General features: G+C 37.9%; 1 protein-coding gene across 10 annotated transcripts in view; it reads right to left on the reverse strand.

The window, feature by feature from the left end:
• Positions 1-998: 998 nt before the first annotated feature.
• MON2 (MON2 homolog, regulator of endosome-to-Golgi trafficking) overlaps positions 999-27,087 on the reverse strand; it is an 84,032-nt gene continuing 57,943 nt past the window's right edge. For 3 of the 10 annotated variants that reach the window (XM_014963724.1, XM_014963725.1, XM_014963726.1), the window contains 8 exons: positions 26,786-26,914; positions 24,591-24,781; positions 15,597-15,657; positions 14,194-14,317; positions 13,180-13,387; positions 12,228-12,310; positions 10,183-10,325; positions 2,993-4,076 (listed from right to left, as the gene is read on the reverse strand). In XM_014963724.1, coding sequence (XP_014819210.1) covers positions 4,035-4,076; positions 10,183-10,325; positions 12,228-12,310; positions 13,180-13,387; positions 14,194-14,317; positions 15,597-15,657; positions 24,591-24,781; positions 26,786-26,914 — 981 coding nt within the window. In that variant the 3' untranslated portion in view covers positions 2,993-4,034. The other 7 variants (XM_014963733.1, XM_014963732.1, XM_014963730.1 and 4 more) reach the window with 5 other exon arrangements.

A 27,087-nucleotide genomic window follows, 5' to 3' on the forward strand; every position in this document is an offset into this window, starting at 1 on the left:
GGAGCGGGACCCGCGGGAAGCGTAGGCGGGGCGGGACGAGGGGGACCAGGGGCCCTGAAATGGGGGGCTTTTTGACTGGAAACGCGTTCTGAGAGAAACACGGCAGCAGGGAGGGGCTTTTCGCCCCTTCAAGGCTGGAGGTGGCGGGGAGCGGCGGGGCGGGAGAGGCCCCGGCGGCGCTGACGAGAGCCAGGGCTGGCGGGCCCGGCCGGGCCGGAGAAGGCGCTGAAAGCTGCAGGGTGGCACTGAAACCCGCCGGGCTACCTTCTGATAACGCGTGTTTTAGAGGAGTAAAGAGGCAGCTCCCGCCGCCTTCCTGCAGCCCGAGGGGCTCCGAGCCAAGGCAGGGGAGCGCGGTGGGGCGGCGGGGTTCAGGCGCCTTCTCTCCGCGGCGGGCCAGGCAAAGAGCAGGGCATAGGCTTCTAAAGTACAAAGCAAACTCTGGGCTTTAACTTTTAAAATTAATTCGTTTTACAGTCTAAGGTTGGGTTTTTTTCCTACAAGTAGAAAACGTGGAAGATCTTTATTTCTAAAGGGAAATAGACTCTGGGTTGATTACTCCGTACCAGAAACTGACCTCAAAGAAACAGACTCTGAACCTCGGTACAAATTCACAACTTACAAACACTTAACAGGCCTTCACCACCAACATATTTTATGAACAAATCTATTGAAAAAACGGCCACCAATACACGAGAGGAATCAGGCTGCAATTGTTTAAAAAAAAAAAAAAAAAATTCAGTTCACAAAGACTGTTACTGACACCAGTGATGCAGAATATGGAAATAACCCAGCTTGCAGCCAGACTTCAAGTGAAACAATAGTTTTGGAGTTTCCAGTGCAAAACTATCTGCAGCATGGATTGAGAATAAAATGCAATGCCTTTAGTGACAACTTGGGAAAAATTCGTAGGTGAGAAAGTCGCACCAGAAAACAGCCAAAAACACTGCCACATTAAAGACGAGACAAAGACAAAACACTTTATGATCATGTAGATCCCTATTTTTAAACGTGTTACCTGTATTCAGCATCAGGCACAATTACATCACTGATTGCTCGTTTAAAATTAAACTATTGACATTCTGTTGGAGAGAATGTGCTGAGAGTTCCTGTATGCTTATAAAGCACATGCGTTTTTGATTAAAGAACATTCTACAGCTGAGAAAATGTAAGCATCCAGTAATTCTGAGTCCTTTGCTTCTGGTTCTGGAAGGAATTGCTTGATCTCCTTCAGACCACTTTCTCTCAATTCCTGTTTTCAGTAAAGCTGCTATTTCTCACTGGGATGGTAAGACTTAATTGTTCTGCTATTTGAGGTCAATTCAGGAGAGGCAAAGTATTACAAAGAGATGGTCTCACCAAGGAAATGTATGTTCCGTTCCTACTCAGTTAAGTTGGCGTAACCCAATTCTGAAAAAGAAACACAATCTAAAATTGGGAAAGTTTAAATGTTTACAAAAAAAGAGCAAAAGCTAGATATGTTCACACCTTTCTTCCTATTAAAAATTTCAGATTTATTTAAAATCACAAAAGGTATTAATAGCAGAAAAAAAATCTTCCATACTTACTCAGAATTTTGAAGTTTGTAATGAATTCTGGTTTTATTTTTTTTTATTGTACTCCCTTCTGTTCTAATGCTACTTCAGCTGTACCATATAAAGCAACTTTTGAACAAGACTTATCAGTATTTCCTGTCTTAATGACTCGTTTTCATGAATTAAGCTCTCTCTATATTCATTAACAGACTGAAATCCATCTTACCATCATGAGTACATTTAGAAAGTTTCTCGGACAAGGAGTTTGAAATTTCTAGATGAGGAAAATCAGCACTTCTGGGTGAAAATAAAATGTAAATTTAATCTGTGTCATTGGGATGAATTTAATTATTTATAAGAAGGGGCAGATAAACAACAGTAGTAGTACATCTAAGTATTTGGACTAGTGCTATGACTACAGGGAAGTCATTGCATGTTCTCCTTTGCAGAGACGGGATACAACAAATTAATATGATCTCAACAAGGGAGAAAATCAGCCAAGCTTCACACTAGGCCCCTGAAAGAGACATGTGAAAAACCAAAAAGCAAAGAAAAAACCACAAAGAACGTGCTCTTAGGGGAGCTCAAAAAAACTATAGCACCATCAACACAAGCAAAGCCAGCTGCATTTACTGTGGCTGGCTGAGCCACTGACAGAGGTTCCATCTTCCCCATTTTGAGATGCCTGAAGTCAACTGAAAAAGCTCACAGAACACCAGATGCCAAAGCCTGAAGTAGTTGTCCTTTGCTCCCATAGCAAGAGCCAGCACTTCCACATGGCAACTTAAATGACCTCTTCTAGGATGGAATGGATCTCCTGCTACCCCTGCCTATTTGTTTTCCGAGTGCAAATGAAAGCTGGGCTAGTTAATCTTGGGGCAGACTCCAAAAATCTTAGTTACCTAAATCTCAGAAGAGGAATCAAACTTATGCATCTCAAAGTAAATCCCTCTCATCAGACAGCTGGAATGATCTCTGGCAAAAGTGACTGGCTTTTAATAATGATTTAAATAAGCAGAGAATTAAATTTTAAACCTTGTTTTGCATCTGTATTTCTCTTCTATATTGCCCTCTCATCAGACAGCTGGAATGATCTCTGGCAAAAGTGACTGGCTTTTAATAATGATTTAAATAAGCAGAGAATTAAATTTTAAACCTTGTTTTGCATCTGTATTTCTCTCTCCTAAAAGATTACTTTTCTTACTTCATTAGCAATTATTTAAATGTTTGTTTGCAATTAAATATAGTCATTGTTCTAAGACTGGCATCCTTTTATAAAGAGGAAATACATTTTACGTAGTTAACAATTCTATAGCTTATTAGATGCTACGTAGTTACATTTTATTTTATCAGAAAATGGTTGAGTATATTTTCTCTTGATTCTCTAACACTTCATTGGTTTGCATAGAGCTCTGTTTGGATGCAAAGTAGAATAATATGAAAAACAGCATTCAAAATAAGTTTTCTCAGATTGATCTGTTTTAAATTTATTGCATACATTAATGAAATACATCTTGGTAACAAAGAGGATAGAACTGATTGTTTCTCGCTGGAACTGTCTTCAGCTTTTAGATACAGTAGATTTTACCTTCACGGATCTATCCTATGTATGGAAGGGGAAAAAAAACCCCAAGATTTTTCAGTTCCTGATCCGTTTCTAAGTTTGAATTAGTTGTTTGAATTGAGCTAGTTCAAGTGAAATTGAACTGGAAGCAGCGGGTGCCGCTATCAGAGTGTGGTTTAGCACTTCAGAAACTCGCTTCCTGATTCTTACTCTCTAAAGAGGAAGGTTTTTGTGCTACTCCATTCATCAATTCAGTGCATTCTCTTTAAGGCTTTGGCAACACATAACTACTTAAAATTTTAACATGTTATAGCGCATACAGCTATAACAGAGGTTATTGATTTCATATTTTGAGAGAAAATATTTAATTTAAATCAGTCTTTTCTAAAATAAATGTTTATTTTTCCTCATTTGTTCTAGGGCAGTACTATGTGCAGACTCTGGAGCTCATTTTAGTGGTAAGGTAGTACCGTGTTATGCTCCAATGCTGAGCCCCGAGGCATGAGCAGATGTTCAGTAAGTAGCTCTGCGAGTCATAGTGGTGATGTACTCCAGAACCCAGGTCTTTGTACATGCCAGCAGTACTCTGCACATAATATTCCTGTCCCTTCCATGGTTTCTTATAAGAGAGGCTGATCAAAACCAGACTGCTCTCTGTGCTCTTTAAAGGTCCTCTGTTGGTGGCAATCCAGTTTCGGCTGCCATTTTTCTATGGATCTCCTCACGACCAGGCATTAGTCTGTGATGTGACAGGGAAAAGAAGTGCAAGTCTTCTGGCAAGGAAGCCAGAAACATAAGCAATTCCTTGGCAACTCTAATAGTTCCAAGTAAGAAATAGTTAACATTAAAAACAACAGACCAGGCAATTTCAAGTTTCCAACAGTCTCTCATCCTCGGGAGCCTCTGCAGTCTTGGAGCTGTCAACTTCGGGAATATCACTGGTCATGGAGACTCACGCCAAGGCTACGGCAGACACTCTGTGCACAGAGAGCAGCAGTTACGGTTCCAGGTTGAAGATCAGGGTCTTCAATAACAAAACTGTGAAGATGCCAAACAGATAACCTGACTGACAAGGGATTTTCTTCCTTATTTATCTATTGGCAATCCCTTCTGAAAACAAAACAGACCGAAAAACCCTCAAAATATTAAACTGACAGGCGTGTGGGCTGAGGCCTTCCAGTACGTTTCAACATGCAGTATTTTTGATTGAAGAAAAAGATGGTAGCTGTACTTAACTCTGTACTTTCCATAAGTAACAAGCTTCACGTGTAAAGAGGGTAACGGTGCTAACAAATGAGATTATTTAAAAAAGTTCTTAAGGTAGGCATCTGGATCACCAGTGGGAATAAATGTGTTAACATGGAGAGAAAAGCCTATCATACCGATTTTAAAAATAAGCTTATCTGAGAACTCCTCGAAACATAGATTGTAAAGGAAATTCGAGCAATGAACACTCTCTTGCTAATGAAATGCTGTAGTTAGCATAGCAAACACACAGGTACCTTACCCTTTTTAGCAAATCTGTTTCGTAATCAAGATATAAATGCTTAAATAAAGAGCTCAGAAATAGAAGGATCAGTTTTTAGCATGTTACTGTCTAACTGATAGGACACAAGAACTATTAAAATCTGAATCAGAAAAGTGGACAGTAATGAATCCATTGTGGTTCTTGTATCTGATGCATTCTACAATGCAACACAAACCCCCTATTCTGCTGGTAATACCACTCAGTATTATTTTAATTGCAAGAATTCCATCCTGTCTTTAATATACTTAATTCTTTAAGACATACCATACATTGTTAGTTGAAATCTTTTGAAACAGTGCAAGTAGAGATCAGGTCTTTGATATATAACTGAAAAATGAAGATTTATTGAAATAAACTTTTGACTGGATGCTTTAAAGGCAATTATACAATCATTGTATAGATTAAATGTTACGGATTATGCACAGAAATATATCTATCTAAGAAGCGGATATAAATTTTTAATTGCTTTAAAAGATTTCTTTTATACTTCTATTATTAGAAACTGTAGCAAAACGTTTTTAGATCCAGTTCTTGGTGGTGGTAACGACAGGTGTTTGCACTGACAGCCATTTTAACACGGGAGCAATTTTCTAAGGAAAACCATCAAAACTGTTTTGAAATTCAAGTCTCCTATTCAAGAAAGCTGGCAAAATTAAATGGAAAAAGCTGACTGCTGCTTAACAGCATCTTACAGTCACATTGATGAACTGCATCTGGGTTTTTGGGAGACCATTTTGCCAGGTTCTTCAGCCTTTGTCACTCATATCAATTGCACGAGCAATACACTGGCAGTTGATGAGTCATTTAGAAACCAAAAAATTCAACACACAAGTTGCAAATCTGAACCAAAGATACAATCACCTGATACATCAATAGCCATCCTCTTTTAAGTCACCAGCACTTTTGTTAGTGCCAATCTTTTACTACTTATGTATTTATTCTGTCAGCTGACAGTTGCATCTCATCTACTTTCAACCCTATCTGTTAATGCTGTTCTTTGGTGGTATCTGATTACCTTTGGTAGGCCTTCCCTCCTTGTGTTTGAAGTCAATGAAGTTCTTCGTTTAACTGAGTTGGTCTCTTATTAGAGCTTGTCTCCATCACCTGCAGTCATGACCTTCGCATCTCCAAGGAACTGTCTTGTCTCCTCAGTTCCTCTTACCTCAGACTTGTCTTCTGACCTATCAGTTTTCTGAAGTCTGCATTCTTGAAGTCCAGTGATTTTTATTTTGATGTTCTCCCTCCACTCTAAGAATAATTAATACTTAATTTCACTATCTTACACAAGTTGTCTTAAACCATCAAATTTTTTCCCTTGTTGCAGATGTAGTCATTCTTGATCCCAGCAACTAGTTCCTGGAGAGCATAACATTGTCTATCCTAAATGAGACAGGAGTCAGGTACTTTGAAGATGACGTTAGTCTGCACACTACAACTCCAGCTATAAAACAAGATTTACATTTGATGCGTTCTTAAAACGTGACACAACCTTCATGCGAGGAAAGTTTTCTTATCCAGGAAGGGTGCTTATATGCTGGTGCACAAGTCCTACTGAAGTTCTCTGTCTGAGAAGCTCTTTCCTGAGACTTAAGATAAACTACACAGACCTTACTAAATATATTCATAACCTGCAGCCAAGAATAAATGTCCGTATCCTTTTAGCCTGGTAATAGAGTTGTTTAGTAGGCTGCAGGAATCAGTCAAGTCTCAAACTCTTTACTTCCCTATGTATGCATTTTTACCTAAAGATGCTAGAAATGAAAATTTCTGAATCTCACCTGCATGTGCAAACACTAATCATTAAAAGAATGGAGTTTTGTGCCAAACCAGGCTCATAATGAGCACCATACATTATCATAGAATATTTTAATCAATAAAACTGGAAGATATTCTGGAGAATTCTTAAAGTAACACAATCTCAGTTCACCAAGCTAAAGGGGAAAGAAAAACATTATTCATTGGTACCACACCAGTCACATTTTCATAGCTCACTCCTTCACAACACTGTACTTGTACTATGCAGAGGTACAAAACGAGTAACATTTTGTGAAACTCCCCTTACCCCTTGAAAAGTGACATGAAGAAAAATGACAGAATGAAAGATCAGAGTAGATGGACAGAAAATACACATAGTACGTTTTATTTTCTGAAATTTCTGCATCCCTGGAAACTAGGGGCATTTCTGCTAATGATTATTTAGAAGATGTTACGGAAGACACCTGCCCACATAGGAGATGAGTAGCAAGCTGCAACTTTGAGGTGAACAACTAGTAAAAGACACAGCACTGAGCCTTACAGAAACAGATGAAGGGAAAACATGCTTTTTTTTTTTTTTTTCCCCACGAGAACAGTAGTATCCTGAACTTCTACATGAATTTCTGTAGAATATGTTGACGACCAGTACTCTTGTTTGCCATGTGCTGAGGAAAAGAAGGGCATTAATCTCATTAAAAATATCTTGTCTGAAGAGTTCAAGGGCAGCTATAAAGAAGGTTTGCCGTTTGGCAAGAAGAAACAACTCAAGCTGGGTAAAAAAAGTAAACAAAAGAATCTGATGATAAACTACTGAAGTTTCACAGACTTGCTCTTGTAAATAACTATCCGTGACCATGTATTTCATGTGGTTTAATGTCCAGTGACATTCCTCAATGCACCAAGAGAACAGGTAGGGAAACAGGCACGTGTATGAGGGAACAAAACAGATGTCCCATTAGATCAGCATCTCTGATGATAAGCAAATAACTACTGTAGGTTACTTACTAAGAGTAAGACTTTTTGAAAGAAGTTCCCAGCTTGAGGCATCTGTTCTTTTTTCTTAACCAGAGTTGCTTAAGTCCTTGTGTACATTAAGGCAATGGTCATGGTGTTGAGACATACAAGTTTTCCCAAGTAATCAAAAATCTTGATATGAACCTTCTAATAATCTGCGATTATTAGAAGATGTGAAAAATTTTTAGAGAAAATCTCACATTTTCTCTTTGGATTCCCAGTCTATGTTTCTCTTAAAGTTAGGGAGAACTGAAAAGGTAAAGATTGTGGTTACATTCAGTAAGCAATTAATGCTTATCTCTTTTCTAAACTAGGTATCTTTGAGTTCTCAAACTATTTATACAAAATACAAGAAAGCAGTTTGAATATGGTCATCCTCAGCTTGCATGTCCAACACATGCCTCAAATAGCACAGACATTATTCATTTTGTAATTAAGAAAAAAAGAATGAAAATTAGCTCATTGGCAGTTTATTTCAAAACCTTTTGAAGACTAATGTCCATCGGTGGTAACATATTCCAAGCTCTAGAGTCAGGAAAAGACTTATACATCCCTTATTTTAAAATACAGAGAAAGCTGAAGATTTGCTTCATTGGATGGAATGTATTTGTGTTATCACTGAAAAACCAATGAGAAACTCATTAGAAACAAACACCCACGGTTTGGTCTGTGCACCTCTTTCCAGAAACTCTGGCTAAGATATATTCTAAACCAAACTAATACCCTTCTTTCCTGTCCTACACTTTGTTTCTTTAATGACCTCACAGACCTGGCTTATCTTCCACTAGTTAGGAGAGCAGTTGCCAGGTTTTCATTTTCAGACTACGGATAATGTACTGCATTATACTGAAACGGCCCCTCCAAAGAAGCTGTTCTGACATAAATTCTATTAATGGGAAGCATTTGTTTCCTTAATGTAAACTGTGTGTTCTCCCAAAACTACCCACACTTGACGATTAAGTTCCATGCAACTTTGGTCACAGAGAAATGTGAAAGATCTTGAAGCCTCTTTAATATTTACTGTGCTTTGGAATGGAAAGCTTTTAAAAAGGACCATAAACTGAAGCCTTATGAGAGCAACCTGCTCAAAGCTGTGCTTGTGTGACATCATTTACACAGGGTATTTCTAACCCTGACCAGCTCATCACACCTTCAACTTGAAGCTCCTACAACTTCTATATCTATTCACATGTACCAACCAGTGGAAAGCAAACAGATAAAATACCATTTCTTAGGCATGATCATCTCTTTTAATGTCTACAAAAGACATTACGGAAAACCTAAAGGAAAGCTCTAAAATCCACAGAAAGGCACCTGTCTCTTTTTTTTTTTTTTTTTTCCTTTTCATTTGGCCTTTGTGCTTTCACATCACAGGTTAAAAATATGTGAATACAGGTGAAACATTATTGAAACCATAATTAATGATTTAATAATAAAGAGTTTAAGTGCTAAGTCACAAACTTTAAAAACAATACTTAAATGTGTTTTGCTTCGATTGTGTATTATGTGAAAGCGAAACAAATTCCCATTTACTTAATGACAAATTTTACTGCACTTCTAAATGAGTAACCATCTTCAAAAATACAATTTTCATGGGTTTATATATCAGACACAGTTTATAATTAAAAGATTAGAACAATTTGTTTGGGTTTAAAAGACAGTAAAAAACAAAACACTTAAGATTATCAAACAAAATAGTACAGCCAAGTATTTCAGATAGTTGAAATCACCTTTCTTGGGTCATGATTCAAAGACGGTGAGGTACCTGCACAGAAGGTCTAAAAAGGCTAACAACCCTCCCATATGTTGGTGGTTTGTTTTTTTGTAAGCAAGGCTGCAACTACAAAAACGGACAGAGTTGAGTAAAACAAACATGTCAAAAAAAATGCATCATGGCGTGAGGTATGGTAGTGTTGAAGTGCTACAGTGGATTTCTGCATATTCAAACTTATTTCGGGTCAACTACTTTGAAGTCTGAGCTCAGCAGGTTTCTGCCTGCTTCCCCCAATCTTTTGTCATAGGACCCCTTCTTAAGATGTCCAATGGCCGCAGAGAAGATACATTCAATTAAGCGAAAACTTAAGAACATGATCAGATATGAATGAGCATATCTGGCAATTCAGAAGGCAAAGTGTAAGTAAAAATGCAAGCATACAACTTATTCATAATAAATACATTTTCAAGCATTTAACATTATCAATATTTTAAAAAGAATTTAAATAATAAATGCAACTATTTTATACAGAACTGTACCATTTATTATACACACAAGTATATCAGTTCCCTTTGTTTACAAAGGCTGGTTACAGATATATGGAATGTTACAGTACCATCTTGCATAAAATTTTAGTACAATTCGTACTTCAAAAAAAGGGTGCAAAACACCAGCCTAATAAATCTGACTGAATTGAAATATTTTTAATTACATCATTAACACATACACAACAAGCTGTACATAAGCCCACTTTTCAAATCACCACTTCAAGATACTGTAGCAAGTACATTAGATTATAAATGATTCCAGCTATTCAGTTAAATTCATTAAAGGTTTGCACTGCTACTCACTCCGGAACCTTTGAGATATAGCCTGTATTCAGCAATTACCCAGCTCTCGTTAGTACAGTTAAAAGGCAGTCAGCACTGGTTGCCAAAGTACTAGTCACAAGAGACTTCCTCAGAGAAACTTCACCCGGGAACAAACATTTTTGGATACTTTTTTTCCTTCAAAAATAATAATAATAATTAAAAAAAAAAGTTTTATGGGGTCAAGACTCTCCATTCTGTACCTTGGATGCTGGTGGCTGCATGAAGTCCTTAAAGGGAACCAGTGCCTCCTTCAGGGCAGAGCACACTTCTGAGGAGGAGCAGGTGATACATTCTACTAAAGTCGGGTACAAGGCAATGACCTGCGCCCATGTGTTAGCATCGACTGCAACGAAGGAAAGAACAGATTCAATCACTTACTGCCCTCTAAATTCTCACAACAGACTTTTTTTCCAATACCTGTATAAAGAAGGACACATTCAGGTGGCTGAACGTAAGTGCCTAGTGCTATATGGTGTCTGCACAGGGCTCTCTGTAGGATTTTTGCAGGAGCACCGTACTCTTTTTTGCAGCAGCAGCAGCTGGAAGCCAGATGGGATGGCCATAAAATGCTGCCACACACCTGTGTTTCTACATAGGAGTCATTCGCTGTGTTTTCTGGATGAAGAATTGGCAAACTGAAGGTAATACTTTTATTACATCCATAACACTCCTGCATTTTCTGCCTGCTTTCCTCAGCTATTGACGCAAAATTGAATTGGGTGCGTTTTTCACTTCTGGAAATTTGTCAGCAACAAGGCCTTCTATTAATTTCAAATCATTCCAGATTGCAAGAGCTGGAATGACTTGGAAATTATTAATTTAAATCATTTGAATATGAAGTTTTCCCTGGGGAGAGGGAGAAACACTGCACCAAGACACAAAAATATCCATGCAAAGTTTGTCAGTCCAACAAGTGAAAATAAACATTGTAGAATGAATCTTATGTATTATGTCATTTCTTTGCTTACCTCTGTTTTAGCTCTATTTTCAAGAGAGAGCAAAACCCTGATTTCAGACGATAATAACTTTTATAAGGAAATAAAATTATTAAAAGCTAGAAGAAGTGGGAGTAAAGCAAGTCTCTAATTTGTCCAGTGGTTCTCCTCATAAGAACGTCTGCAGGAGGTTTGGCAGTCGCTGCCATACATGGACCAGGTGAAGAATTCCTCTCACTGCACTGCGGGAAGAGGGATGTGGGGAACAGCCCAGCTGAGCAGGCTGCTCTGCCCCTCCAGAGAAGGGCCCACCAAAGCACCACTCCAGTTGCATTCAGGGCTCGCCAAAAGGCTTGACGTGTCCTGGCAGAGTTCTGCCCTCTGCCTTTTGCCATCAGCCTTGGAAACTGCAGCATCATGTATCTCAGTGATGCTGCAAGTGAGGCACTGCCTCTGTCAGGAAACCCACCTGCCTGTGTTCTTCTGGAAGGGCTGGTTTGTTTGTTTAGAAAGGGTTTTTTTTCTGTTTCTCGTAATATCAAAAGCAGGGAGGCAGAGGGAAGTGCTGTATCTGCAGTTCTGTCAGAGCTGCAGAGACCAATACAGCTGGTTTAACTAAGACTCCTGACTAAGCTTTCTGGTGAGAACTGTGTGCATTCGGTAGGCACAGCTTACAGGAGGAATCGGACGCACGATTACAAGTTAAGTGGAGGTCTGCAATTTAATTCAGCCCTTTAAATACATTTGCCAACATATATTTGGGCATCACTGAGCCAAGACATCATTCTGAACATGGGGGACAGGAGGTACTAGAACAGAAAGGGAAGGGATGCAAGACTGCAAGTTTAAGTTTCCAGCAGCCTGGCCCCGCACTTAACTTGAACACCCCTTTAACTGCAGGGTGCAGCGATGTGAGCGTGATCCATAGCGACCTGTAAGGGTATCGAGAGAAGAAAAAGGGCCTAGCAAGACTACATATATTTAAGAACTCTATTAGTATTTTATGGAAGGTTTTTGGTTTGTTTGTTTTTAGAAGACACTAAGCTCTATCTTATAAAAGACACAATAAATTGAAGATTTCTATTTTATTATTACTACCTGATACTTGCAGGTATACTGGCAAAACTTTGTCGTTTTTTTTTTGGCCTACCTGCCATCTAAATATACACAGAATTACAAAATACTGAATCTTACAGATTACGCTTTTCTTTTAATTTTGTGTGAAAATTTCTACAGGAAAGAGTAAGCATCTCTTTGTGGCAGATACAATGTTATCTTGTCTAGAACCATGTTGTTTAACAATTACTTACCATTTTCAGGTTGAGTTTTTTTAAGTGAATCTATGAGAGTACTGACAGCTTTTAAAACAAATATGATTTCTGTTACTTGTTGCCTACAAAGGGAAAAATGCAAACAGTCAACTACTAATTTTTGTCTCAAGAATATACTTTCTCTTTGAAACTTACACAACATCAAAAAAACCAACCCCAAACAACAGTAATGAGAACAGCTATAATGGAACCTCCCAAAAAAAAAGATATTTAGAGATTAAGGTTATCATTTGTCTTTAACTTTGCCACCACCATTGCTGTTGTCTCTGCTAGGATAGTTTTAAATTTGATACTGGAAACAGTAACTACATACACATCTCAATCTGAAAATACTAATGTACATGATTAATTGTAACCTGAAAATAATCAATTCCATCATTCATGATCAAAGCCTTCAAAAGTTAAATGAAATTTAAATAATTTCCCATTTTAAAGAATTTCCTGGTACTTTGGTCAATTTTCCTCTTTCAAGAACAATTACTTCAGTAATGATTCACAATGTTGCTGTTTGGGTATTTTATCTTATTTTCAGGGAGATTCTCCATCTCTAAATTTAGAAATTATAGACAGCTTTACTGGGAATAAAGGGAAATCAGGTTTCAGAAATACTATGTTATAGATATCAGAAACATTGTTTTAGTAACTGAAAATGGTACTTACTAAGTCACATTCCTATTGCCTATGTAATAGCATGGAATGCAACCATTATAATTTAAAGCTTTTTCAACAAAAAATTGGTATCAACATTTTCTTTGCATTGTCTTCCCCAGAAATATTTCTCTGGCTTTAAATTTCTCCCCTCCCTCCACACAAAATATGTTTTTAATGACCGAGTGATATCTGGAACGCAACCTTCTTCTCATCAAGTAATCACCATCATCTCCTCATCTGGTAATACCTTTGATCTCCTAAGGACGACCTAAGTACGTACCGTGGGAGAGGACATTTGCCACTCAATCTCTCATCTTCTATGTAGCGATGCAACACATCCTGGGACCTTTTCAGGAGCACCGAAAGTGCCATTCGAGAGATGTAGCCTTCCTGGGGAGTCGTGACTTTATTACTGAATGAAAACTGGAGCAGTGTTTCAAAGCACACCTTGGAAAACTCCTCTCTCATTCGAATATCTATTTCGGCTTCTGTCAAAGTAAAACGCCATATTTAATTGTGCAGCAGGCATGTCGATGCACTAAATATTGCATTTCAATCAGTTTCGTATATTTTGCAAAAAGGTTATCGCTTCTCTAGTACTAAAAAAGATTAGCAGTGATATGAACAAATATTGAGAGTACATTCTAAGAAAAGGTGATTGTGCAATAATCACAATAGTCCCAAAAATAAAAAATATGCAACACATTCAGTAATGTGTTACCTACTCAACACTGCTGTAATAATATATTAAATCAATTAAAAAAAAACCCCCAGCAACCTTAGTTCTGCACTGTAAGTATTAACATCTAGTACTGTACAATCCAAATATTTTTCTCCGTAATGGCTTATATCCATTTTTTTTCATCTTTCCTGCAAAACTGTAAATGTTTTTCCTTAAAGGCAGAAGAGGTGTCTGGTTAGGTACACCTCATAGTTATGCTGAAGTCAGTCAGTTTTTAAGAGCAGGGTATTATGTCTGTCTTAGAATTGTCTGAAATTATTGTTACACCTATTTCAGCTGGCACAATGCAAAACAAACTATGTAGAAAGTATAAAGTAACACAAGAACAATACTGACCAAGAAGTAAGGAAATATTTTTTTTAAAATGGCAAGGAATGCTCAACAATTTCCATAAAATAAACTACAGTTCATAAAAACAAGCTGGATATCAAACCATCTCTACTGAATACATGCCACGGAACTTCAAGTCATTATCAGAATAAGTATTCTCAGCATTTTCGTTACTTTCTTGTAGACTTAATCCCCGTATCTTTTGTCATTCAGGTACCATACCTGTAAAGGAGGATGACTGCGAATGTATTGAGCCTTTATTGAGCATAGTCATTATTTGACCAACAAATTCCTTAGGAATGAAATTAGCGTATGGCAGTATCTCTGTGCTGATGAGCTGCACCACCTAAAATAAATTACATGTGTTTATATTGGTTTTCTGAATATTAAAGTTGTAATTCTAGTATACAGAAGACAGAAACATTAAACAAAACAGATATGCCTCATGAAACTTCACAAAATCTTCCAGTGCTAGCTTTTAAAATTTGTAGATATGTCCAAAAATTGTTGTCTTGCATGTAACATTAAACTTGAAATAATAAACCTTCCCACCCCCCCCCCACTTTTGTCAGAGTTTCGAAGCAGTTATCACTCAGTTTTCCACTGACTTTAGAAATATATTCTTCAAATTGAATTTATGGTTTTGAAAAGAGAAGGTCTAACATCGGGAATCTCCCTCTCCCTTCACCCAATTCAGCATCCTCACTATGCCATTAACACACGTATCCCAGGCTTGCAACGTAACATCTGCAAGGCAGAACAAGTGAGTTAATTAAGCAAGCTGAAGGCAATGGACTGCAACTGGAATGCTTTCTATCCATGGTCTTGATGCTCCCACTCAGGAACAGAGTGGGTTCAGATCTCCAAAAATTAATGCATCAGATCTGAGCTCTGCTCACTGCAGACAGAACTGCTCCTGCTTTTCATCCAGGAATCTTTGTGTCCCAGCTGCCACCTGGGAGAGACAACAGGTGACCAAACCCACAGGTATTGCCATGTCTTCTCTCCAACTCCTTCTCCTCTGTACCCCCGATCCCTGCTCTGCCACATCCCTTTGTCCTTGAGTGATGGGGGCCCAGTCCCTCTGTGTTCCAAGTATCATCTTCTCTGACTTTTCTTTGGCCTTACCCAACCAAACACAGTCTCTTTTACAATTACAGCGGCCTCTGGACTGCACAAAAAAGACCTCATTTCTTCATTTATGCACAAGCTTTTCAGTACTGAGAACACATCTGGAGGGCAACAATGTCACTGCTGATTGAATGCCCCCCCTCGACACAGAAAGCGCTCACTTTAGGTTTAATTGCCAGCTTCCTCCATGGTTTACAATTACCTGTGTAATTGCTTGGCAATAATGTAATAAGTAACAATCAGAAAGTGGGTTAGAGGCAGAAACACCACTCTAGGCTGTTTTGAACTCGAGTGGACAAGAAGTCGTTTTTGGCACGCCACTTCCTGCTTTTTGCAGAACTCTGAAGCAGCTGAATTCTGAGCCTATGAACTTCCTGTCTTGTTTTCAAACAAGAAAAACAGTATCACAGAAAAAAATATTTCAGAACCAAATGCAATCTGTGAACGTCACTATCTCGTTACGTTCAACAGCGTATTTGTTATAGTCTCCTTACCTCAACATCAATGCTCTCATTCTTCTGAAATTCTTGAATTGAGAGATTATCAGGAGGTGTACTAAAAACAAACATACTACGTTATACTTCGAAATGCCCAACATGTATAAAGAGATAGCTATGGGAAAATGCATTACATTTCAAGTTATTACACACAAATTGGTACTATTATAAGGTAATGATTAACGTTTTAGAATAAAATCTTATGAATAATGATGATAAAAACAATTCAAAGGAAAAAACAGTAAAATTGAAGAGTTACAACTGATGGTCCTGATTAAAGGCCTGCATCACCAACACCATTTCATTTTTCATATGCACCTAAAAGTAATCTCTCTTGTCTTACACATGCAAAAGTCATAATATCTGTTTAGATGGGTCTGTGAAGGGGACATCAGGGGATCACAGTTTATTACATTTTACTTTTTCTCTCACTTTGCAAGAGACTTTTGATTTTCAGCAGTACATAGGTAAAAAACAATTTTAATTTTACATTTTCTTCTGCATTAATGAAACACACTTACCATTAATAAGACATTACTTTGTCTTTTTTCTTGATAACTTAAGCAATATATTCATTCTCATTCTTAATGAATTTTATGAAGACACAAACCCATTTTACAAACAATAATTTTGAAGAAATTCAGAACTTTCTGCAGTTCTTCCACTGTATATAAAAATTTAATTACAGATTAAATGTCCAGAAGTGATTCAACCATGAACATTACCCAATACTTTACAAGGTCCTACCTTACCTGCTTGTAAATTTGGAAATCTTGTATCCTTTGATAGGAAATTTTATGCCAACCATCAGTCATGCAGTTTTCTCTGGTGAAGTTTTATCACATTTATTGAGTCCCTCCTTGCACTTAATGGACTACCTGTTCAGTGAATCCCTTTCCTTTGCTGGATTACACTTCTGCTGAGTTACTGGGCCAAGTTCCTCAGCAGGACAGAAAGAGTAAAGGCCTCCTACTTAGGCAGCCACCAACTACTTCATCCCTGCTTATAAACCATGGTTCATGTCTGGTCTTAGGGTACACAGAAGTAGATTCATTTTCAATGAAACTAAACCAAAAAATGTACTCTAAGCTCTCGTAAATGCTTGCAAGACAGGAAGCCAGACTAGAGCTACTCCAAAATAAAACACCTAAAGTGAGCTCTCTGTGGGTGATGGGTCCTCATCATGAACTGTTTTGCTTTACAGATCTGCTTCTACTACACTTGAAGGGGGGAGGGAAAATAAAAAACCACAAAGGTGGTACTTCACATAATAGGTAAACTCTGAAATACTTTGCTTATAATCCCATAATCATAGGACTGCCTGCTAAAATCTACACAGATTCAACATACAGTTAGCAAAACTATGAGAAGGAAAATCAATTATGAGCCGATGGCAGCACGTGGGACAAGAACTTTCTGAGCTCCATAAACTGGGAGGCTGAAGGAACACGTCATGAAAATACCACTTATGTGGCCACCTTGCACTCTTCTTTAGTAATAATCTCACTAATCCAGCAGAAACAGCACACAGGTCTAGATGTGTGTCTGTTCTGACTTACACCCTTCTCATTTTTCTAACACAGAGCAGAGGTCGGAATCCTCATGTTTATGTCTCTCTGGAATTTAAACAGTTGCAAAACCTGACAGACTGCGGGTTCAGTTTCTCCATAGTGTCTGTTTTGCACTGAAGGTATTATGTTACTAGAGCTAATGGAATAACCAGTAGCATTAATAACAAAAATCAGATACAAGGTGCTATATAAGGGCAATATAATTTCATATATTGAATTATCTCCTTTTCCCATAATTTTACTTTTTGTCTTTTTAAAATAGCTTCATAACATCTTCAAGCTGAGGAACAGTATGGAAATCTAACCACTTGAAAGGAATGGCTAGAAATATGGGAATTAAGACTGCCTGTTGTATTTCAACTTGCTGCTGTTGTGTACGCTTGCGTGCAACGATGCATCTTAAATTAGACAATGGTTTGGTTTTTTTTTCTTTCTTTCTTTCTCCAGAGAAACCATCTGATTAAGCACACAGGATGGTCACTACTGAGAAGGAAGGAAAATGATAGGGTCAATCTGCCACAACATTCCCTGCCTAATTTATGGCAGAACAGGCAGATGCAAGGAAGAGAGAGCTCTGGACTGAACAAAGACCCAAGCTGTTCTTCGAGCAGAGGAATCGGTGCAGCATTGCAGTGACGAGCAGACTGGCATCCTTTGGCTTATTTCCAAGCCCCCAGGAGTCGGGGGGGCTTTTCCTCCACCCCCTGTCCCTCCCCAGGAAACACCAGACGTGGTGGGTAGTTCAGAGCTCACATGCTCGCTGGCAAGGCAGCTGCCAAACACATGGTTGTGGGCCTGTGCCAGCCTTGTCCTCACAAGGGTACTCATCTGGGCCTGTCTTCTCCATCCCACTGCCAAATTTAATGAAAGGTTTAAGAACTTTGAAGGCTTCTAAATTTCAATAAGATCCAGTTATTTTAGGTAACGGGCTTGGATTTCCCCCCTATCACCCCCAGTGCTCCTATATGATGCTGACCAAGATAAATTTCCCCCCCCATCTTCTGGGTGCTTAGCATGACACACCTGAAGTTCAGTCTGCGCACCTACAGCTAATTTTCAGTTTTGACAATTATGACAGTATGTAGCAATGCTCCTGATTGAAAAAATACCTAGATCTCCCTTCCTCAAAGGTACTTCACGTAGTTAACTTCACCACTGTATGTGAAACACTCAAGTGTTACATATATGACTAGGAAAAAAAAAAGAAGAAAATATGAAATACTGTACTTATTATTAGCTTGTGAGTTTGGCAGTCAGGAAGTTTGGAGTTATACGTTGAAAACAAAGAACAAAATAAAACATTAAGTAGCTGTTCAGTCAGTACCTTTTGTAACACATAAAGAACCTCTTCAATAGTAGTGTAACCTATTATGATGCATACAAATGCCGGTTGTGTTGAAATACATGGGGCGCTTTCGTTCTGACAGTTCCTAATTTGTGACTGACTGACTTTGATAGAATCATAGAATGGTTTGGGTTGGAAGGGACCTTAGAGATCATTGAGTTCCAACCCCCCTGCCATGGGCAGGGACACCTCCCACTAGAGCAGGTTGCTCAAAGCCCCATCCAGCCTGGTCTTGAACACCTCCAGGGATAGGGCATCCAGAACTTCTCTGGGCAACCTGTTCCAGTGTCTCACCACCTTCACAGTAAAGAATTTCTTCCTAATATCTAATCTAAATCTCCCCTCTTTCAGTTTAAAACCATTACCCCTTGTCCTACCACTCCACTCCCTGATAAAGAGTCCCTCCCCATCTCTCCTGTAGGACCCCTTTAAGCACTGGAAGGCTTCTATAAGGTCTCCCTGGAGCCTTCTCTTCTCCAGGCTGAACAACCCCAACTTTCTCAGCCTGTCCTCATAGGAGAGAGGCTCCAGCCCTCTGATCATCTTCGTGGCCCTCCTCCGCTGGACTCGTTCCAACAGGTCCATGTCCTTCCTGTGCTGTGCTTTACTTTACAGAGGTGTTAAGACCCTTCTGTCCAGTCACCTATATCTGATCTGCCAGATATGCTACACACTTGTTCACGTAGCAAGCTACTCCCAAGTAAACAGATTTGTATAGGTAAGGTGTCTAAATGAAACACTGCTCTGGGGGCTGAAAGCTTTGCTGCGCCGATGCAGTGCAGCCAAAGCATAGTAGAAGGGTGAAGAGCCAGGGGAGCCCAGAGGCAGCGGGACGCAGACCACTGCTATGAGCAGGCTTTCCGGGGTACCGAGCTCCCAGCCCCTGCCCCCGTCTCAGGAGGGCTTTAAAGCACAACAACAAAGAGCCAACAGCCACCCAGGGCCCCGCTGCGCACAGCAGCACTCTGCTCTGAAGCATCTTTTTGGGAGAGTATTGATTTAATTCCCTCATGCGAGGGCAGACTTCTGCTCTAGTAAATTATATATACACGCACGTTTGTTGAATTTTATTTTATATAATGGCTTGACATGCTTCCATGAAAGCCTCTGGGAAAGAAGAATGATATGAAATAATAAACAGACCAGCCTCTTACTAGAAGACAATTTTGTGTAAATTAAGTTACATGAAATGTATTAATTTTTAAATGTCATTTTGATTTATAATAGAAATCAAGATTGAGCCCCCTCAGCTGTAGCTGGCTTTAAAAAAAACTTTAAAAAAGCTGAAACTTATTGCTTGGAAGCTGTTAATTCTCTATGACAGTAATATTTTCCTTTTTCATTTACCTGTGTTCTTTTGGCTATATTTGAAATTTCTTGATGTACAAAGCTGCAGAGACCATTCCTGCTGCGCTTTGTACTTTTTAAACACCAATGGGTATCTCCTCTCATTCAGCCTCATAGCTGGCTTGAAATCCTGTTCCTTTCCAAAAGACAGAGGCAAGACCATACAGAGGAGGTTCACTATTCTAAACAGAGATTCATAGAGCTTTTAATTTAAGGGTTCTAACCACAGTGGATCTCTTGCCTAACCAATGCCAACTCAGTTGCACTGCTGGATGCAATATTAGGTTACTTCCACATGCCATTTCTAGGACCATGGTGATTAGAAAAATTATAAATTAGACTAGAAAAATGTAAAATCTTGATTAAAAATTTAGAACATCAGTGAAATAGAGTTTTATCCTTCTACTCTATCCTCAATTGGGTAGAAGCTTGAGGATGTTCATACAAAAATGAGACAATATGCACTGGCATATTTTATTGAGCAAAGCTAAAGGGAAAAACTAACCCAATCTGTTACGCAGTGTTGCTGGGAGGACTGACTGCAATTAGATATTAGCAAGTTTTACAGAGATGCAGATCTTTCATATTTAGAACCATCCTAGCAGTGCTAAGTCAGCTTTGAAGAATAAAGGTTTGAAGAGCAGGTACAAAAGGAAGATATTTACCTAACTGTGCATGGAGCCTGGACAGATAATAGCATGGAACACGTAGAGCATTAAATAGCGGAAGTGGCAGACTATGAAAAGGTCTACAGGAGTGAGAAAGAACAGTGAGTTTCTTTGTGACAAAACATTTCCGTTTCCTTGAAGCAGAGCTTTGGAAAAATTACAGAATACTGGCATAAGAAAGTCAATTTTCAGTTCTAACCTTATGCAGGTCTAACTGACTATATCTAACTGTATTCCTGTCACAAGGGCTGACATGTTGGATAATTGTAAAAGTCTAGATAATGCAGTAATGCTGTTACTCTGTCTCACCGGTAGCCTCTCGGGATGTCTCTGAATCGTGTTTTCCAAATTCTTTGTGCTTCAGAGCCTTTTCTGTCCATGCTGGTCTTCAGCAGTGCAGCCAGATTTTAACACTCCTGCACCTGACTTAATAAACCCCCTGTCCTGCATGGCATACCTGTTGGAAAGCCACCAGGCGTGACCGACTCACAGTCTCATAAGCCATAGCTGTAGTCAGCAGGGTCACTAAAACCAAGGCAAATCTACAAGTCACTAATCTAACTAAGAGCACAGGGTGCTCTCAGCTTCTCATCTGTGGCTTGGTTAACTGATTTTGCTGATATGGACAAAAATCTAAGTACTACCAAAAGTTTTAAAAAACACAAGTGATTGTTAATATAAATAAATCAGGGAACACATCAAAGAAGTTTTATACAGTTTTTATACCACCTAACTGGTTGAAAATAAAGGACCAACATGGACAGTTGGAAAGAAAAGCACATTCTCATCGCCCTCTCCTATAATCTGAAAGTTGACATGCACCTCAACTCCACGATAAATTTTAGCTGTTACTTTCAAAACAGTGAACAGATTCTCCCAAATTACTCTGGAATAAGATACCACTACGATTAACATGTATTTACTATGAGAACTATAACAAAGAGGGAAAAAAGGAAAGAATACAGTAAATTTGAAAATTCTGAATTCAATTTACTTAGAAATGGAACAACTACAGATATAAGAGACTGACTACACCGCAATTACAACCCACTAGAAGACACGATTTAAAAAATATTAACACAAAAGGGACAGGTTGCCCTATTTGCCAAGGCTGGTTTCACAGCATCTTGCAGAGAAGTGCAGAAGGACTTAACCAAAGGAAATCAGAAGAGAATTACCTCAACGTGGGAAACTTCCACGGCTATCTCTAGAGCCCTCCTTGCATCACAGCGAGAGGCACGCTTCAGGAGCATTGTGGGGAAGAGGAGGAGGATGAAGAGGATGAAGAAAAGGAGAAATGACTGCTATTACTAATTGTCCTGACTACTGGCATGAGGCAGATGTACTCCCGTCTTAGCTTTAACTTTTTTTAGGACCACAAGGCTCAGGCTGACAGAGGGAACAGAAAGGCTACCTGTCCTACAGCTACTAAGGGTAAGGCTTTAACAGTAAGGAGGAGAACCATGCACTTGGGAAGATAAACTGCTATTTAGAAAAAGACAGGCATTAGGGGTGCAATCAACCAACCAACCCCAAACCAGACGGTCACTAGTCATACAATGTACAACTGTATAAGCAAAAATCATCTACTCAAAACAAGCCAGGAAAGAACAATGATGATGGCCATTAATTATAATAACAGGCCAAATTACCCTGCTGTAGCCACATGGTTCTATAAGCCACCAGCCTATTTTTAATATTTTAAATTCCTTTGAACCTTACACCTCCTAAATGATATAAAAGTTTCATATAACTTTTCTGAGAACATCTTTAATTCTGATAAAAACGATGATCCCTAAAACACATTTTTTATGTAAAATTATAGAATACACTCTGGTCTCTTAAAAGGCAAAATGAGGCTTAAGCAAAGACAGACAAATTTAGGGGCATCATAAATATTCACAAAAGTACTATCTTTCCTTTACCTCCAGAGAATATTTGCCCATGTGTGACAGCTGGCAAAAGCTATTAGAATTCATGGCAACAGTGACTGTTTCTAGCAAGCAACATGTTAAGATGGAATTTCTATGGTCGGAACAACTTTCAAGAAAGTATAAATCACTCATTGGAAATTAGAAAAACAGACAACATATTTGGCCAAAAAGGTCATACAGATGATAGTGAATTATCTTGAATTACAGTGAAGATCTGTGACAATCCCACTTCCCTGAATTTATGAATTATTAATACCCCAAAAGTGTAGCAGTGCCAGTCTGGGTCAGCTAAGAACATGCAAAATGGATTTGTTTCATCTGTTTTGCAGATATTTAGGACATTTACAACAAATAGTACATATTCCCAAACTAACTTCTAAGTGAACATATGTTCGTCTACAATAAACCGAAAAACCTTAATTTTAACTTTGTAAACCCAACAATGATAATGATTACAGAGTGTTAAGTGATCTGGACAGCCTGTCTCAGAATAGAAGCAGGACTACTAACAGCAGTTCCAAACAAAACCAAACAAGATACTGCAAAGATTATTTTAAATAAAAGAAACAGTGAAGCATCAAAGCAAAAACCTGGATGATTAAAGTGTCTTTTATGTTGTCTTGATGAGCTTTTTTCATTTTAAGGTTCTCCTACTTAATATTTCTTTGAAGTAAATGCAAAAACAAAAGAAAGGTTTTTTCATTCAATTGTCGTGTAACCCTATTGATGGAATTTTAAAACCATTCATCATTACAAACATTTTGACTAACGGATGAGTCTCTAAAATTAAGTTTCATTGGGTTTTGTCTGTTTTGGGCAAGCTGCTATTTATTCATCATTAGTAAATACAGCTGTGTTTGGTTGCTGTGTTTGAAAACTATACACACACAAATACACGGCATATTAGTATAAGGTACAGAAAAACCCTACTGTTTTCTACTAAAAAGAAAGATTAATTTGTTACTGAAATCAGCAAACAGACAGAAAATCAGGGAATTAAATTTTTGATATTCCACATTGTCCTTTAATCTGAGACACTATTAGATATACTTAAACTACTCCTGAAAGATGCTTACCCACAGATGTTCACAGGAGATGGAAATTCCGTATGGTTCCCTAAGCGATCTTCTAAAATACCTGACCTTCCTTACTGTAAAAGGTTTCCTTAATGTCCAACCTAGATAATCTTTGCTGTACTCAAATCCATTTTTACCCCTTCTCAAGGGACAATAAAAATTCTTCTCTGCAGCAATCTTTTAGCATATTCTGAAGATTTATCATGTCTTCCTAATGATATATTATTTTGGTTGAACAAACTAATAGATCAGGTTGTCTAAGTCTCTAATCGTTATTATTTTTCACTTCTGGATTTTCTCAATGCACCCACATCTACTGTGATCCATTCTTGAGAGATTATGCATTTACTTATACATCTGCCTGTCTGTCTAGCTATAAATCTACTTAGCTACATTTTTCATGAAGTATTATAAGTAAAGCGTGGTTGATTATTAAGGTGTGATCAATTTCTCTTGGGTAGGAACACATGCAAGACAACTATGGGCTTCTAAGTAAACAGCAACATAAGAAACAATTTTCCAAAATTCATATTCAGTGGAATATTTCAGAATAGAACTCAAGAGAAATCCATACAGTTAATGGTGTTCACCTTAACTAAAAAAAAAATATTATTGCAATTTGATTCAAAGCGAAAAAAGGAACAAATTGAGTACACATCAGTAACTCTTGATTAAATCTACAGTAAACATCCTCGGGAGTCCATAAGGAATTCCTTGGCCTGGTCAGAAAGGCTATGCCTTGTATTCAGAGGTCAATTGAGCTCTTTTCTGCTCTCACATTTCACCTTTTAAAGGAAGTTTTCTCTACTACTTTCTGCAAGTATACTTTTTTGAAGTAGACAGACTGGTTACCTTTTTTTCCTTCATTCATTAAAATAATTTTCAGATATGAAATATCTCTAAAAACAAGGCTATTTTTACTGAACTCTACTGACACATTTACTGAACAAATTGCTTACAGATATTTTTCCAGTTTAAAAAAAAAAAAAAAAAAAAAAAAAAAAAAAAAAAAAAAAAAAAAAAAAAAAAAAAAGAGGAAATTGTGTTTACCTTTTGGTGAATAAAAAGTCTTCAAAAGTATTCGCTAACTCTGGCCACATACTGTCAAATTTTCCAGAAGATGCATGCTGCCTTGCAACAGGTAGTCCGATAGAGAGAACTTTGAGAAGAGAGGAAACAGCCAGCTTCCATGTGCTTTCAGAAGGACAGGAATATTTCAAACTAAGAGGTATTCTTAGTGTCTGCAACATGAAAGTTAAAAGAAAAATTAGAGTTGCTCAGACAAATCTAAGATTAGGACAGGTTTCTGAAGAAGATGTTGGCAGACACTGTCACAGACAATAGTACATATCCCTACCTTTGCTGCTGGTATATGAGGTGCTCTTTTAAAAGTATAATTATAAAGATGTTTTAGCATATACCAGCTGGCTAAAGCACAGGCCTATTGCCAAGTACAAAGTCAGAAGTCAGAGCTGATCCATTATCAATTACATTATGAAAATAGGTTCTAATTTTCTTTTTCTGTGTTGCCATCCACCATTTCTAAGCCTGACAAATCATTGAATCATGGAATGCGTTGTGTTGGAAGGGACCTTTAAAGGTCATCTAGTCCAACCTTCCTGCAGTAAGCAGGGACATCTTTAACCAGATCAGATTGCAGATGGGTTTTCCTAACATCCAACGGGTTGCAGGCAGTTCATTAGCATGAGTGTATTCTGGAGAGTTTAGTCCCATTCCTAGAAAGCTATCCCAAGTGCTTCCAGAGTGAAGAAAATAAAACTCACTAAATTTAAACTTTTCTTAATGTGCAAAAGTTGAACTGTGTATATAATCCCTGGAAGACACCTGGTCATTGCTGACTGTTAAACCACATGAAGTTTAAAAGCAAAGACAGAGAAATTCTAAGATAAAGGCTGCAATACAACTCCAACGTCTTGCAGATGAAAATAAAGCAAATTTTAAGTCTTTTAGATGGAAAGACAGCTTCCATACCTATAAGAGAATGCCATTAATGAGCTTAAAAACATTAAGCATATGCACTATTTAGATTATATGTATTCCTTCTGGCATTGTTAGTGAAAGTAACTGGAACCTGATACCGAATTATCTTGGAAAACTAATTATTTAATTTACATTTCAAATACATAGTGACTAAAGTTGAATATTACACATATGTTACCAATGCTTTTAGTGAAGTCTGCAATTAAGGAAAGGGAAGAAAGAGGAAAGGCTCACTCTTACTCTCAAGAGTAAGTCAATTGTAATCAACTCTTTATTTCCAAAAATTATGAGAGCTAGGATCTAACGCTAGAGTATTTTTTTCCTGCTGCTGTTGTTCATAGGGGTCAACTCTAATTACAGTATCAACATGAGCTTTACAGAAAAGTAATGAAAAGTAATTTTAAAAACATTTTCACCTACTGGACTAGATCACATGATTATCAACTGTGAATTTTAAAGAAACGTGGTGTTTATATCAGTTTCCCCCATCCCATTAAAACAGAAGTGGAAAACAACTGCATTAACTTTGAAATACAAATATTTAATTAATAACAGATTCCAAATAATACTGCATAAGTATTTTAAACACATTCAGGTTTCTAAATTTCTAAACAGGAATAAGCTGATGTAAGCCAAGTCACTACAAGCAAACCTAGGTTGCATACATTTTTTTTCCAGACTTTTACTACTATCTCTATTATTTATCACGATTATTTGCTAAAATGGAAACGAGGTCTAAAGAACTTAAGGGTCCGGCAATTTTACTTTGAAGGCACATTTGTGCACCTATAACATTTCATAATTACATCAATGACACACAAAGTCATTAAAGCAAACCAAAAGTAACAGCTAGAGCAGTCGTCAGCAAAGCATATATGCCAGTCTACAGAAATTGGTCTTTGGCCTTCAATGCCATATTTAGTAAGAGGCCTGTGTACCAGATTTAAGCACACAATACTTTCAAAGATTAATATTTTGTGGCCAATACATTTGCTAATTTTTATCTTAACACTGAAATACTGATGCTGGCATTATCCAGCTAAAGAACAATACATATGGCCTAATCAATAGCCTTCCACCTTCAAAAGATCTTACTTCCTGCTGCTCATCTTCATAAAATATCTATTTGTTTACTACAGCTTTAAGCTTCCCAGAAAGTGTTTATTAACACTAGGTTAAAATAAAACTCATGATTTTCAACATAGGCTGATTGAATTCAGAGCATTTGCAGGACAAACTTTTACCTTAATAATGTTCTGAAGAACCTTCTCCGTTACCACAGCTTTATGGCAAGCTGTCTTTTGGTATAAATCCACAACAACTTCTAATGATCTCTCAGCAAATGGTACATAATTCAATGCTACCCATTCCGCCTAGGAAAAGAAATTAGTAAATTACTGAACTATATGTGAAAACGTATTAGTTAAGGAACAGAAAATGTATGTTTTGCGTTGAACTCTCAGTTTAATGCATGCAAGGTTTGCTAATATGGTCCAAGCAACAAAACTGCAAATAATCTGACTAAGAAAATGTACTCTACATTGAA

The sequence above is a fragment of the Calidris pugnax genome, unplaced genomic scaffold (genome assembly GCF_001431845.1).
Source record: "Calidris pugnax isolate Ruff unplaced genomic scaffold, ASM143184v1 scaffold44, whole genome shotgun sequence".
NCBI classification, from domain to species: Eukaryota; Metazoa; Chordata; class Aves; order Charadriiformes; family Scolopacidae; genus Calidris; species Calidris pugnax.